The sequence below is a fragment of the Suillus fuscotomentosus genome (assembly GCF_016647785.1).
Source record: "Suillus fuscotomentosus strain FC203 chromosome Unknown F5891scaffold_53, whole genome shotgun sequence".
Taxonomy (NCBI): Eukaryota; Fungi; Basidiomycota; class Agaricomycetes; order Boletales; family Suillaceae; genus Suillus; species Suillus fuscotomentosus.
In genome coordinates this window covers 186,007-198,933 of record NW_024539565.1, presented here as the reverse complement: position 1 = coordinate 198,933, position 12,927 = coordinate 186,007, and the positions used below count along the sequence as shown (strand labels likewise).

General features: G+C 48.1%; 7 protein-coding genes across 7 annotated transcripts; 4 read left to right on the top strand and 3 right to left on the bottom strand.

The window, feature by feature from the left end:
- Positions 1-18: 18 nt before the first annotated feature.
- F5891DRAFT_958390 (P-loop containing nucleoside triphosphate hydrolase protein) lies at positions 19-1,944 on the bottom strand (the record flags this gene model as incomplete). Its single annotated transcript, XM_041375562.1, has 2 exons — positions 19-1,195; positions 1,244-1,944. The coding sequence occupies 2 exons, from the start codon at positions 1,942-1,944 to the stop codon at positions 19-21; spliced, it is 1,878 nt and encodes a 625-aa protein (XP_041222266.1).
- A 296-nt stretch (positions 1,945-2,240) lies between these two features.
- F5891DRAFT_582812 (uncharacterized protein) lies at positions 2,241-3,839 on the top strand. The gene is made up of 3 exons (XM_041372363.1): positions 2,241-2,644; positions 2,697-3,049; positions 3,103-3,839. Exons 2-3 carry the CDS (start codon positions 2,701-2,703, stop codon positions 3,756-3,758), a joined length of 1,005 nt encoding a protein of 334 aa, XP_041222265.1. The 5' UTR covers positions 2,241-2,644; positions 2,697-2,700; the 3' UTR covers positions 3,759-3,839.
- Positions 3,840-4,166: 327 nt separating this feature from the next.
- F5891DRAFT_582807 (uncharacterized protein) lies at positions 4,167-5,065 on the top strand. The gene is made up of 2 exons (XM_041372362.1): positions 4,167-4,484; positions 4,548-5,065. The coding sequence occupies exons 1-2, from the start codon at positions 4,283-4,285 to the stop codon at positions 4,805-4,807; spliced, it is 462 nt and encodes a 153-aa protein (XP_041222264.1). The 5' UTR covers positions 4,167-4,282; the 3' UTR covers positions 4,808-5,065.
- A 668-nt stretch (positions 5,066-5,733) lies between these two features.
- Positions 5,734-6,613, top strand: F5891DRAFT_1192792 (uncharacterized protein; the record flags this gene model as incomplete). The annotated part of the gene is made up of 2 exons (XM_041367650.1): positions 5,734-5,950; positions 6,003-6,613. The coding sequence occupies 2 exons, from the start codon at positions 5,734-5,736 to the stop codon at positions 6,611-6,613; spliced, it is 828 nt and encodes a 275-aa protein (XP_041222263.1).
- Positions 6,614-7,464: 851 nt separating this feature from the next.
- Positions 7,465-8,696, top strand: F5891DRAFT_582786 (uncharacterized protein). Its single transcript, XM_041372361.1, has 3 exons — position 7,465; positions 7,514-7,973; positions 8,026-8,696. Exons 2-3 carry the CDS (start codon positions 7,826-7,828, stop codon positions 8,466-8,468), a joined length of 591 nt encoding a protein of 196 aa, XP_041222262.1. The 5' UTR covers position 7,465; positions 7,514-7,825; the 3' UTR covers positions 8,469-8,696.
- A 586-nt stretch (positions 8,697-9,282) lies between these two features.
- Positions 9,283-11,542, bottom strand: F5891DRAFT_1052750 (Spo11/DNA topoisomerase VI subunit A). Its single transcript, XM_041362550.1, has 14 exons — positions 11,284-11,542; positions 11,054-11,236; positions 10,936-10,991; positions 10,810-10,876; positions 10,698-10,752; positions 10,583-10,648; positions 10,455-10,541; positions 10,320-10,403; positions 10,190-10,264; positions 10,070-10,137; positions 9,868-10,020; positions 9,757-9,811; positions 9,651-9,700; positions 9,283-9,603 (listed from the first exon to the last, which is right to left on the bottom strand). The coding sequence occupies exons 1-14, from the start codon at positions 11,487-11,489 to the stop codon at positions 9,465-9,467; spliced, it is 1,344 nt and encodes a 447-aa protein (XP_041222261.1). The 5' UTR covers positions 11,490-11,542; the 3' UTR covers positions 9,283-9,464.
- Positions 11,543-11,671: 129 nt separating this feature from the next.
- Positions 11,672-12,927, bottom strand: F5891DRAFT_1052740 (uncharacterized protein). The gene is made up of 3 exons (XM_041362549.1): positions 12,577-12,927; positions 12,317-12,529; positions 11,672-12,264 (listed from the first exon to the last, which is right to left on the bottom strand). Exons 1-3 carry the CDS (start codon positions 12,864-12,866, stop codon positions 11,715-11,717), a joined length of 1,053 nt encoding a protein of 350 aa, XP_041222260.1. The 5' UTR covers positions 12,867-12,927; the 3' UTR covers positions 11,672-11,714.

Genomic DNA, 12,927 nt, shown 5'->3' with positions numbered 1-12,927 from the left:
GGAGGCGTTTAGTTGTATCTAATCTTCAAATGCTTCATCGAAAGGTTTGTCACCGCCCATACCTGACACTGAGTTCGCTTTCGATTCTCGTGCGATGCGGCCACATTCCCTGGCCCATATAGCCCTGACTTCCTCTTCACGCACATCGCTGGCAGCAGAGCCATCAGTCAGACCCAGGCCACGCAGGACCTCATCCACGCGAACGGTCTCTGCGAGCTTGATGTCTTGGCCTGCTGCAGCTCCCTTCGCTACTCCGCCAAACGATACAGCTCGACCGAGCATACGACGGCCAGTCCTCGATGGAGAGGCAGTTGCCATGCGGGTAGACCTCGACGCCACGAGTCCTATGGTCTCTAGCATCCCTATCAGGTCTGAAAACTCGCTTCTGGAAACTGGAGTGAAGATGTCGCTATCTGCACGTGTGAGCACAGTTGAGTAGTATGCATGGAGCTGTGCAACATCAAGCCCAGTGATCCTTTGGGAAACGACGGAACCTGCGCGCTTCACAGGAGACTTGGTAGGCGTCGAGGTAGTGGATGCAGAGAGAGACAAACTGGCCTCCATCCGCTTTGATGCAAGAAGTATGCATAGGAGAGCCAGCCTGACTTGCAGGCCAAGATTACGGATCTTGGACACGGTCTCATTGCTAGTAGGGGATGGTGCCAAGGAAGAAGAGGAGCGACCACCGCCAGTGGAAGGTAGATACACCTTGAGGGCTGCAAGAATGTGATCCGGTTTAACGATGAGAGGTAGAATGGTGAGAGGATTTGTATCTGCATCTGGGACCTTTGAACCAGCGACAGCCAGGTCTATTGCCCCCCGAAGTACCTCAAACAAGGTTCGAACGTCACCAGTTTGCGAGGCAATTTTTTTCGTGAGGAGAGTTAATGTTGAAGCAGGAAGAAACTTTTTGGCTTGATCTGTTACTTCTGGGTATTCCAGATTATCATAGAGAGGTGAGAGACGTGCTTGCAGCACTTGGAGTAGTTCCTGGGAGGAGTACGCGCCGAAGTGAAGGGTCAGGGCGCTGGAAGCTTCACTAGCAGACAACTGTGCCAAGGACAACGTGAGGGTGTGTGTGTTTGCAATTCCGATGATGCGGAGGGTGGACGGATGTTGCTGGGACATGGAGAAAATTGACGAAAGTGTATGATTTGAGGATGCAATGTGGTCGAGTTCATCAAGTACAATAATGCTGGTACCGAGGTCAAATGACGAAATGAGCAGTGGTGCTAGTACATACCACTTATAATTTAAACTAGAGAGCACTTTGTCGATCGCCTGCTTGCCCTTGGCTTTGCAAGGTTTTGCAGCATTCTTGGAATCCCTTGTGGGATATAATTCTTCATAAAGACGATCCCAGAGGGCATCCAGCCCGTTCAAGGCCATGCAATTAATAGAGATAACTCTCAGATCGGACGTCCCTTCGGACTTTTCGAACGAACGCAGGACCGAGTTGACAAGCGCAGTCTTTCCGGTTCCAGGTGTACCGGAGATGTACAAAGACGTGTGTGCACTATCACCCCAGGATGAGGTGATGAATTCTAGAATGCGCTGTCGTTCATCCTCTCGGCCAGCTATAGAAGATACACTCGTGCTGGTCGAACGAAGTAGTCCTCGAGCACGGGTGTATATAGGAAGTAGTAAGACTGGGGGTGTTGGTGGGGGAGTAGATATCACTAATGTGTGGATGGCACGTGGTGTGTCAACTGTTGCGTCATTCCACGGGTCAGTACGGAACGGAGGTACGTTTTCCTTGTTTGAATCTCCAGCAATGCCGGAGAGCGAGATACGGGCACGTTTCGATTTGGGGCTCTGTTCTGGGGTAAGCATGTGCTGCGATACTGTTACAACGTCGCTTGACGATGCTGATGAGACAGCTTTTTGATCGACATGATGAGCACGCTTTCCAAGGACTGAACCTTGAGATGACCGTGTTTGCATAATTGAGGATTGAGAGTAACACGGCCTGTGTTGTGAGTGACGATGACTAGAGAAGACTAAACGTCGCTTAAGTACCAGATGGACGTTGACAAGAGACTTGTGAATGGACAAGTTGAAAGTACTAGTTTTGACAGTAGGACAATTCGCATAGCGGGTTCCAAATTTCAAGCTCCGCTGATCACTCATTTCAACGCGACGCGCTTGGACGCGTAAGTCATGTGACTTTATTCGCGTTGTGCTAACCTTAGATTTCGCGTCCCAAATTTGTCAGCTTACATACATGTAGCTATAGTATTCTTCGGCTTAGCAGCAGCATGTATAATCTGGCAGCGTAGCAGTCAAGAAGCAGCTGCAATCAATTCCTCTGATTCCCACTCGGACCTCAGCTTGCGAGCACTACCTGTTCGAAGTGCATCTGGGGGGAAACTGTGACTGGCATCATGATGGAGTGGTGTTTGAGCGGCATTAGGCTTCCGACTGCATTCCATGCTAATGCTGCGCACAGTACTCGGCACCCATGGGCAAGCTTTTCTGACGTTATATTCCATCATATTTGTTGCTGCCCGTCTTTTCCTTGCCCTGGCAGAATATCACAGACAATCTGGCCATAGGCATGTCTCACTCGCTTCCAGCCTTGGCCTTCGTTCTCGCTTTGCAGTCTTTTGAGGTTGCGGGCCACGCTGTATACCTGCGAGAACCAGTGTGAGTTTATGTGATACTACCAGCGGATTTTCTTCTCATCCTCGAACCAGACTTATGTCTCCTCGCGATGAACCAGACAGTGGTGATAACAATGACGATGATGATGATGGTACATCCACTACATCGCACACTACGACTAGTACAACCACCTCCAGTACGACTTCTACTAGTACGACCACTTCCAGTACGACCTCCTCCAGTACGACCACCTCCAGTACGACTTCCACCAGTACGATCACCACATCTACATCTCAGTCGAGCTCCACAGCTACTACCTCAGGCACGCTAACCAGCTTCAGTTCGAGTTATACCAGTTTCTCTAGCCCATCCCAGAACAATGGGTCTTCAACTACTAGTCAAGGACTTAGCACTGGAACACGCACTGGTCTAGCATTTGGGATAAGTGAGCTGGCATTATCTGAGCCTTTCCCGAAAATATTGACTCAGTGTTTCCAGTGTTTCTCTTAATATTCTGCGCAATGCTAGTGTGTTACTTAAGGAAGCGATCTCGTAGGGCTCGGGAGAGCGTCGGTTATGAAGCTGCCCTTCTGTCCTCGGAAGTGGGTCAATACCGTCCCCCCGACTCTGTGGCATCGAGAGAGAGAGACCTTCCACCTCCACCTCAACTGGATACCGCATATCTCAATTCACCTGATATCTCGCACTCTTCGTCCTTGTCAGCAATCTCAGGCGCCGCTCCCTTACTGAGCGAGAATTCGCATCTAAGTTCACACCTCACATCTACTTGGAACCGCTACAGCATATCATCGCAGGCATCAGATTCTCAGCAAATAGCTACTCAGAATGCGCCTATTCTCCCAAACCCCTACGACCCATTCTCAGCACCCGCCCGCTCTGCGTCATACACATCCACGGCTTCTTCTCCAACACATTCGATACCCCATGGTAGTTTGATTCCCGCTAGTGCTGCGATGATGGGCACTTTTGCTACACCTGTGGCCAGTAGTTCGAGCAACGTCCAGCCCGAGCGCCGGCTTTCCGCGCTTCACACAGATATGACCCTACATCAGAAGCAACTTGAACTCGACCACAGGAAGCGGAGTCTTGATGCTCAAGAAGTACAGGACCCTCCGCCGCAATATTCTTCCTGACTATGAATCATGGACTGTAATGCGATGATTGAACAGTTTCCCACTATTTTTAACTGCTGTCATAGATACTTGTGTATGGACTGAATTTCGAACAGTAGCAGTAAAGCTTGAGGTTTCATTACAACTTGTTTCTATAGGTACTTGTTGTTTGCTGATCGTTGTTTATACCCTTCGAGTTATACCTTGCTGTTGTTCATCCCTTCCTATGATACTGAAGCTGGAATCTCTCATATAGAATTCAAGCGGTCCAACCTTTTTTCCCAGATCTGTAGTGAAAGTCTAGTTCGGCCACTTCTCCCAAGCCAACGTCAGTCTCGATAAGGCCAATTCGAGTGTACGTAGACCATAAAAGGAAAGTTCTATGCGAACGGTAGTGGCGTCGCTTCTCGAGTGGGACTCGGTGGCTCGGGCTGGCGGCCCGCTAGGGCATGATGTCAACCCTCGATATCTGTTGATTGTCTTTCAGTCCTTCCCTCGTAAAGCATCGTACGCTCGAGTCTTCGTTGAACGTTAACCTTGGAACGATGACAGAAAAATCTGAACCTACACATACTTCGCCAGTACTAGTTCGCCTGGCCACCACTCATACCAGTTCTAGGACCACCTCTACCCAGTCCAGCTCCAGCTCCAGTTATTCAAACACGACTGTCACAAGTTCCTCAAGCTCGTCCAAGAAAACCGAAGTGCTCAGCACTGGAGCGCGAGTTGGACTAGGATTTGGGATAGGTAGACTGTCATTTTACGAGCGTTTCCCTCCAAAATGTTGACTTTTTTCTTGCTCAAATTTAGTGTTCTTCTTATTATTATCCATAGTTCTGTTTTACTACTTGAAGAGACTATATCAGAGGATTCGGGAGAAAGCTGATTATAAACCTGCTTTTTCGGCATCGGAAGGGGGAAACCCTCCACATCCACATCCAAATTCCCAATACCCATCCTCAGCACCCGCTCGTCCTTCATCGTACTATTCTCCAATATATTCAATACCCTATGAAACCTCGGCAAATGCTACAATGATGGCCACTTCAAGTGTGCCAAGCGGCCGGTAGTTCAAGCAACTCTCAGCCTGGGCGCCAGCTACTGGCGTCTCATGCAGAAATACCTCGATATCAGAACGGACTCGAACAGAGGAAATGGAATCTTGATGAGGCCCAAGAACCACACCACCCTCCGCCAAAATATTCTTTTTGAATGTCTGCCACGCGCGATATATATCCAGCTGTACCCCACTTTGAAACTACTCCTTCACGTATCCTGATAAAATGTTCAAAGCCTGGACTTTGAACAGCACATGGATTTGTAACGTTTGTCGATCATCGATTGAGGCCTCCGCCGCTACTTAATTTCGTTCCTCATACTAGGTATTCGCTTGTCCCTACTTAAAGAGTTAGATCATTCATCGGAGGCGGCTTCACTGAAGTTTATCGGTCTTCGGGGAATTCAATATTCAATAACCGTCGATTTACTTATTGCGCTACCTTACTTGCTTCAGTGCCTCTCCCTAGTATATGATTGTCTTTCCACATTTGTTTCTACTGAAATCCATCAGCTCCCCTTCCACAGCATGTATGCTCAACTGATCGTAGTTTACGTCCTTCCGGTTATCTTACCTTGCCAAATGCCAATACCCTCCTGCGCAGCTGAAGTTCAAGGAAGCATTCAAGCGGTTCCACAAATCTACAATATTCAAAATCTAATTGGTTCGGCTGATTCTTCCAGCTTGAAGTCGAAGTCAATCTGTGAATCTTGATAGGCCGATATCTTCAATTTCAAATATGGAATGCCACAAATAAGTTGCCATCTCCACAGTTTGATGAAACGGGAACTTCCTGTGGTGGGCACTGGGCTACGCATACGTAGGCCTCGGGCATGGCTCGGGTATGACTCGGTGTGCTCACATATAATTGAGGTAACGAGATGCCTCCATCGAAGAAGTTCCAGGTTCGAGCCTCTCTCAGGCTACTAATCGATAACGATGACATTGTCGTTGAGTCCATTGACACCACCACCAGGCCCCACACCTACTGGTGGACCACCAGTTGTGATCGCCACTCCGTCCAGTTCCATATTTACTAGCAGCACTACAAGCAGCTCTAGCTCAAGTTACGTAAACACGACTAACACAAGTTCCTCAAACTCGTCCCAGAAAGGGCTTAGCACTGGAGCGGGAGCTGGGCTAGCAGTTGGGATAGGTAAACTGACGTTTTACAACCCTTTCCCTCATAAATGTTGACTCGATTCCAGTGTTTTTCTTGATATTATCCGTACTGTTGTTCTACAATTTGAAGGGACGATACCAGAGAGCTCGGGAGCAAGCCGATGACGAGCCTGCCTTTGTGACGAAGGAAGCCAGGCGATACCTTCCCCCTCAATCTGTTGCATCCCGAGGGAGAAACCCTCTACTTCCATCTTCAACTCGGTTGGATACTGAGTATCCGGCTTCAACTCATATCTCGAGTGCCGCTACTTTAGGGTCCCATCAGAATTCATACCCTGTATCTGCTCAGAACCGCCACAGCACGTTGTCGCGGGCGACAGGCCCTCAGCGAATAGCTACGCAAGATGTGCCTGATCTCCCAAATCCTCACGACCCATTCTCAGCACCCGCTCGCCCTGCATCATACTATTCTCGAGCACATTCAATACCCCATAATGCCTCCGCGAGTGCTGCAGTGATGGCCAGCTTTGATTTGCCAGCGGTCGGTACTTCACGCAACTCCCAGTCTGAACGCCAGCTTTCGGCGCTTCATGCAGATATGGCTCGACATCAGAAGGAACTCGAACTCGAATACAAGAACCGGAGTATTGACCAGGCTCAAGAGCTGCAGGAGCCTCCACCACAATATCCTTCTTGAGTGTGCGTCATGCACTATACATTGCGATGATCCAATTCTTCCTCACTTTGAATTATTTCCTTCACATACTCTGATAAATATTTATGTAAAACCTTGGACATTGACAGGACAGATTTGTAAAGCTCGTTGATAATCGATCGAGGCCTCGGCAGCTATGTAACTCGTTCCTAAGAGGTGCTCAAAGGAACCACGAGTTCTAGTCCTTTGTAGTTTCTATTCTCCGGTAGTTCCACGTTGCTGGTCAACTCCTGCTCTGCTGAAGCTTGAAGCTTGAAGGCTGGCGTCTCTCGTTATAGATCACATGATGTAACGTTCGTCCCCAAACAAATTCAGCCGTAACTCGGAACTCTACCGAACACAAGCAAGTCACCGGGTGCGTACTTGAACTCTACAGTATTATTATGGCATAAGTCAACTCTTATCGCTACGGCCGTTGACGTGGTTTGATTACATAGGCTTCCAGTGACGAATATCCTCATTCTGATGTCAAAAATGTTTTAAATCGCGTATTACCGTTCCATCAGTTCAGCTTCTCCGAGCGCGTGTGGATCAGAATCAGGTAATCTCCACCTTAGATCTTTATCATTCTTCGAGCTACTTACATACGCTATTCCCCAGCTTCGTGCGGACCGATTCTAGAAGAACATCACTTCACGTCAATGCCGACCACAATACTCGGTACCATGCATATGACCATGCTTTTCAAACCGCTTCCTTTGCCCGCCACGTTCGGCGCTCTCCGCCTTTTGCAAGGCCACCGGGCATGTCCCGCTTGCTTCCAGTCTTGGCTTTTGTTCTCGCCTTGCAGTCCGTCGCGGCTGCAGCCAACAGTTCACACCTGCGAGAGCCAGTGTGAGTTCGTGTAAAAATATAAGATCGGCGTCATCTCAAATTCATTAGATTCATGCCCGCCCGCGATAACGGGAGCGGGAGCGATGACGACGATGACGACGACGATGACGACGACATATCTAGCATTGCAACCACACATCATACTACCAGTACCTCCACTTCTATCAATCAGTTCAGCACCAGCATCACATTCACTACTCACTCCAGCTCCAGCTTTTTCCTCGATTCCAGCTTCTTCTCCTTCTCCGATTTCATCCCCACCCCCACCCCACCTCCACCTCCACCTTCACAATCACTACTCATTCCAGTTCCACCTCGATTACCCAGTCCAGCTCTGTCTCTACAATTGCCAATACAGACATGTCCACCAGCTCCAGCTTAAGTTATGCAAGTACTACTAGTGGTACCAGTTCCTCAAGCTTGGGGCAGCACAGTGTACATGGCGTGACTTCAACTGCCGGCCATGGGCTTAGCACTGGGGCGCGGGCTAGTTTATCATGTGGAATAAGTAAGACGTCGTCGTCCGAGTCTTCCTCTACAAAATACTAACTTAATAGCAGTGTTTTCTTTGATATTATCCGCACTGGTAGTTTGTTATTTCAGGAAAAGGTCTTCTCGCCCTTGGGATCGAATCATGGATGAACCTACCATTTCTTCATCGGAAGTTAGTCAATATTGCCCTCACAATTCCATTTCCTCTCTCTCAAGAGGAGTTTTGCCTCCACCTCCGAGTTCACCTCGATTGGACACTGCGCATCCGTATCCACCTGATATCTCGCACTCTCCGCCCCTTCTGAGCATCCCAAGGGCTGCCTCCTTGATGAACGATGATTCTTGTATCGAAATTTATACCCTGTATCTGCGAGGAGCCCCTGTCATGGATAACAAATACTTGCCAACACATTCTCAGCGCCCACCCGCTCTGCGTCGGATGCGTCCACAGGCTTTTCACGAACACATTCTAGACCCTATGGCGCTCGGGTCCCTGCAATTGCCGCATTGACGGGCATTTTTTTACGTTACTAGTCGGTAGCTCGAGCAACTCAAAGTTGAACACAGTCTTGATGCTCAAGAATAGTAGGACTTTCCGCCAGAATAATATTCTAGTGGACATCACAACCTACCTTGCAATAATTCACTTTTTTTTCTCGCATTTTAGACTATTTCTTGGAATGCTGCAATAAATACATGGAATCTGGAGTTTGAAGACCCTCGGGTCTGTCTCGTCAAACCTCGAGGCTGCAGCGTCCAACTGCTGGCAGTCCTTGTTTCTACTAGGCATTGTTATTCCTCAAGGCAAGGCCCGCTCCATTCATATTATATTAATATTTTAGTTGTTAATATTCTTATTGTTTCACCTTGCTGATTCCCTCACACTCTGCTGAAGGCTGGCATACAAACAATATTAATCAAAAGTCTGAGTCAGTCATCTGTGTACTCTCGACCAATAGCTAAGAAAGGTGTGCCTACCCATCCTCAGCGCTTAGCATCTGTACCCACCGTTGCGCACGCATCTCTCGTACCTGCAAATCCTTATGATGCTTCAGTTCTTGCGAGTGTTGCAACGATGAAAATATTTAGTGCGCTAGTCGGTGGCTCGAGCAACTCCCGGGAGCCCCCGTTCTTATCGCTCCACACAGCTTTGGCTTAGCATCGGAAGCGGCTCGAGCTCGAGCACGATTAATGTCTTGGAGCCTAGGAAGGACTGTAGGACCCTCCGCCACTTGAGTAACCACGAACTATACTGCGATAACTCAGCTCTCTCATTATTTGTCTTAGACTCCTATATACCTATTTTCAGTTTTACTGATCTTCTGGTGGTAATGAGCCTTGATTGCATGATACAAGTACTCTCGTATGTATGTCGTTCTATTTTCTACACGTTTGGCACACTCACGACAGTTACGCTGCGTTGTAACACCGTGCCCATAAACTCTGGAGTGTTTTCAAAGACTATTGTGCCAAAGAGCTGTGAGTATGCCTGGCATTCGAATTACCGTCAGGCAGACATCTCGATGAAGTGGCAGACTTTATGAGCCAAGTAATGTATAAGGGAGTTAGACTTTTGACTTGAGGAACCCGACAGAATCTCGATTTCGGCCTTCCTTCGGATGTGGAGCATCCGCGTAAGCTCTTTTCTGTGGGCACATTCAGTATCGAGTTGCGGTATGAAACTTACACCTGCCTCCATTTCGTGGGCACAACATCAGTGGCACGGCTGAGTACTGCGAGCGCCTACGGAGGATAATGACAGAATTGAAATCATGGTGAAGCAATAAAGTTCATCTTACCTTTTTCTCATCATGCAGTGTGATCGGGATCAGTGTGTCCAAATCAATTTCGAGGCTATGAGAGTGAGCCACTTCAGCGAAATATGGGGGTAGAAAGTCATCAGTATCTACTCTGCAATTTCGGATGCCCAGATGCCAAGCCATTCGATTCGTTTTGCTGCGAGTTTTTCGTTCTCATGTCGTAGGCTGTGACTGCCGTACTTGTACACCGATAGAATGTCGAGTCCATACGCATCGCCATCGACAAGTGCAACGATCGGAATGCTATTGAATATGATGATGAGCACGTGGAAACGCTGCAGCTTTGACTCACTGCGCTGGAAGGTTGTCTGACAAGGTTTTCACGAGTTGTCGGGTGGCCACGTCAGGATATCCCTTACCCTGGAGGAAGCATATAAGCAGCAACGCAGCTAGTATCATACCACTTAGTCACAGTGATTATGAGCCCAGGACCGGGAAGCGACTGGTGGCTTGCAAACTGAAAACGACACAGCGTTTGAAAGACAGCCTAGAATGAGAACCAGATCAACATCTCCTATAAGGAACTGGCCTCCAGGAAATACCTCTTTTTCGACCACAAGGACCCATGAAATATCCTCTTTCAGCTCAAATCGCTCTATGGCTTCACCCGTAGGTATCAAAGTTCCCTGACAACCACATTCAAAATCTGGACTTGTCTTTCTGGAACATGTATCCACCTCTAAGTCGTTAATAGAAATCACTTTGCCTTCGAGAAGGTGAATTGTCAGCCCAGTGCCGCATATAAGGCCCTTCGATGCAGCGCGCTAGAACGACGTTGAAGGAATTATATCTGTGATAAGGTGACAAAGAGGTTACAATTTTGAGGTCGGCCCGTTCTAGGTCCAATGTCACAGGCAAGATCATCGACGAGCTGACATCAGTGAATATAAACGGCGACACTCCGTGCCCAGATAACGCACTCGATCAACAGTTCCCTGAGCTTTGAAGAGGGGGACATCCTTGTAGTACATGTCACTAGGAACACGGTTAGCTTCTTCTTAGTTCCTTCTCAAGCTTCATAAAGACGGATACCGCTTTGTTAATGGTACATTGTCAACTAGGGCTTGGTGAGCGAAGTCCATGACACGTAAAATCTGCGCTGTGTGCAAACGGTCATTAGTGAAAATGAAGCCATCATGAAACGACTACGAGACCAACCGAATGGCTTTATACTCGCTCCTTTTCGTTTAAGGGGGTATCGTATAACTCTGATACTAAAAACACTGGCACATCAGGGACTGCAACAGCGGACTTTGACCCGGAGTAAAGACATTACCATTCGGATGTTTTATGACGGTCGGCTAACTGAAGCTCGATTTTGGGGTATTTTGATCTTGAGTTGATAGGTATCTGAGAAATTCCGATAGACGTTATATCAGCTCGTTGGTTTGGTAGTGAACCAGCAAGTTGTTCAAGAAACGACAACGCTAGTCGTTCGATTTTTTGTATTGCCTCGAAACTTACCGGGCCTATCAGTAAATAATGGGGCACTTATATCAGACGTACCGCAAAGGATCCTCCTTGTTGCCTTCGACCGACTCCTCCGAACCTGACTCTGCATTTTGATATCCATGTGTCAGACCATCGGATACGTCACAGTCGCTATCACCCTCAGAGACTTGCTCATTATGTAACTCAGAGGTATGTTCATCGTGAGTCTCCTCAGTAGCTGGATGCTGTAGAACCGTGTTGGAATCGAGAATTGAAGCCATGAATGAAGCTTTGAAGACTCAGAAGAGCATTCAAGAATCAAGGTGGCAAGTCGTGACAGGTTGTGACGCGTAGATCACAAGTAGATCACATGCTCACTAAATCATGAATCCATCGATCACGTGCCCAGTCAAGAACCAATATTTGATGGAAAGGACATTTCAATGATTTCATTGGACCAGAGTACAAAACGAATAAGAAACAGATTGACCAGACAAGAATCAACATTAACCCCAGGGGGAGACGTCTATATCGAACCACTTGGGTAGCTTTTTCCAGAAGTCTTCTTTTGCTGCATCAACTACCGCTCCAAACTCCACCCGACAGTGTTCGCACGTTTTCATGGGAGAAACCTCGCTGTTCAACAGGTCGTCGCGGATCTGCATTTGCTCTGCTTCGGCCATCGCGTACAGTGGGTCCGAGGTCCGATTACTGATTATACCATTGATGTCTCGCAGAAGTTCGAACGTGATGGCCTCGAACGCAATCTGACAGGTCCTCTTATTGATAGGGTGGCCGTCCTTGCGACGTAGACACCATTGAGAAGGTTGCCTTCCTTCCAGGTTGTTGACGATGAACGTTGAGAAAAAACGAGAAGCTTGTTCGCGACCTTTGAGAACGGTCAGAAGATCGGCGTATTCTAATCTGACGTTTACGCCGGTGAAGGGTGATACAAAACCAATCGCAGCTTCACTTGGAGTGGAACGGGTTAGGTCGTACATCGCAGATGGCAGAAGTGGTAGGTAATCGATTTCACGAGCGAGGTTAATGATTTCTCTGATTCAAAAAGTGGTCAACACTAAGCAGGCAATTAGTCAACTCGGCTAACATGGGGTGCGGCAGAGAATCGCGTGGTGTATAGGTACCATCTTGTCCGGTCACAGAGGCCTCACGCGTGTCCCATTGGGTAAGGGTGGTAGGCCAGTAGTTGGAGAGTCCGCGTAAGACATCGTTCCGGAGATGGTGCACTTTGTACTTGGTCAACATGCGGAGGAGGCCTGAAAGTGTTGGAAATCCCTCTGAATTATAAGTCAAGAATGATCTGTTGTACGTCAGCTAGCACGGAGAGAGAAAGACGCGTGTTCTAACATTCCATCATACATCGCTTTCAAGAAGTGCGCTACATCTGTAGATGAATCTGGTAAGGTAAGGACTGGGCGGTCTTCAAGTGTCGGAGTGTTGTCCATGGAGCGCATGAGTTCATCCAGAACCTCGGAATGCCGTGCTAGGAGCCCTTGATGAACTAAGAAATAGGACATGCCCGCGAGCAAGACTATATTTCCATCGTTGAAGCAAAGATCCGTATGTTTGCTTGCCATGTGCATGGCCATTTGCACGTTCGCGGAGTGCCTATTAGTGCTGAAATCTGCCGCATTCATGGCGATGATATGGCTTACTATCTGGCAGCGTGTTTGATGGCGAAGAGCAGATCGATGTACA

Coding starts and splice junctions, on each gene's coding strand:
- F5891DRAFT_1052740 (XM_041362549.1), bottom strand. CDS start 12,866: ATGAATGCGGCAGATTTCAGCACTAATAGGCACTCCGCGAACGTGCAA. Junction 12,530..12,576: donor AAAGCGATGTATGATGGAAT/GTTAGAACACGC, acceptor GACGTACAACAG/ATCATTCTTGACTTATAATT. Junction 12,265..12,316: donor GATTCTCTGCCGCACCCCAT/GTTAGCCGAGTT, acceptor TTTTTGAATCAG/AGAAATCATTAACCTCGCTC.
- F5891DRAFT_582812 (XM_041372363.1), top strand. CDS start 2,701: ATGTCTCCTCGCGATGAACCAGACAGTGGTGATAACAATGACGATGAT. Junction 3,050..3,102: donor TGGTCTAGCATTTGGGATAA/GTGAGCTGGCAT, acceptor CAGTGTTTCCAG/TGTTTCTCTTAATATTCTGC.
- F5891DRAFT_1052750 (XM_041362550.1), bottom strand. CDS start 11,489: ATGGCTTCAATTCTCGATTCCAACACGGTTCTACAGCATCCAGCTACT. Junction 10,877..10,935: donor AGCGAGTATAAAGCCATTCG/GTTGGTCTCGTA, acceptor GTTTGCACACAG/CGCAGATTTTACGTGTCATG. Junction 9,701..9,756: donor CACTGCATGATGAGAAAAAG/GTAAGATGAACT, acceptor TATCCTCCGTAG/GCGCTCGCAGTACTCAGCCG.
- F5891DRAFT_582807 (XM_041372362.1), top strand. CDS start 4,283: ATGACAGAAAAATCTGAACCTACACATACTTCGCCAGTACTAGTTCGC. Junction 4,485..4,547: donor TGGACTAGGATTTGGGATAG/GTAGACTGTCAT, acceptor GCTCAAATTTAG/TGTTCTTCTTATTATTATCC.
- F5891DRAFT_582786 (XM_041372361.1), top strand. CDS start 7,826: ATGTCCACCAGCTCCAGCTTAAGTTATGCAAGTACTACTAGTGGTACC. Junction 7,974..8,025: donor TAGTTTATCATGTGGAATAA/GTAAGACGTCGT, acceptor ACTTAATAGCAG/TGTTTTCTTTGATATTATCC.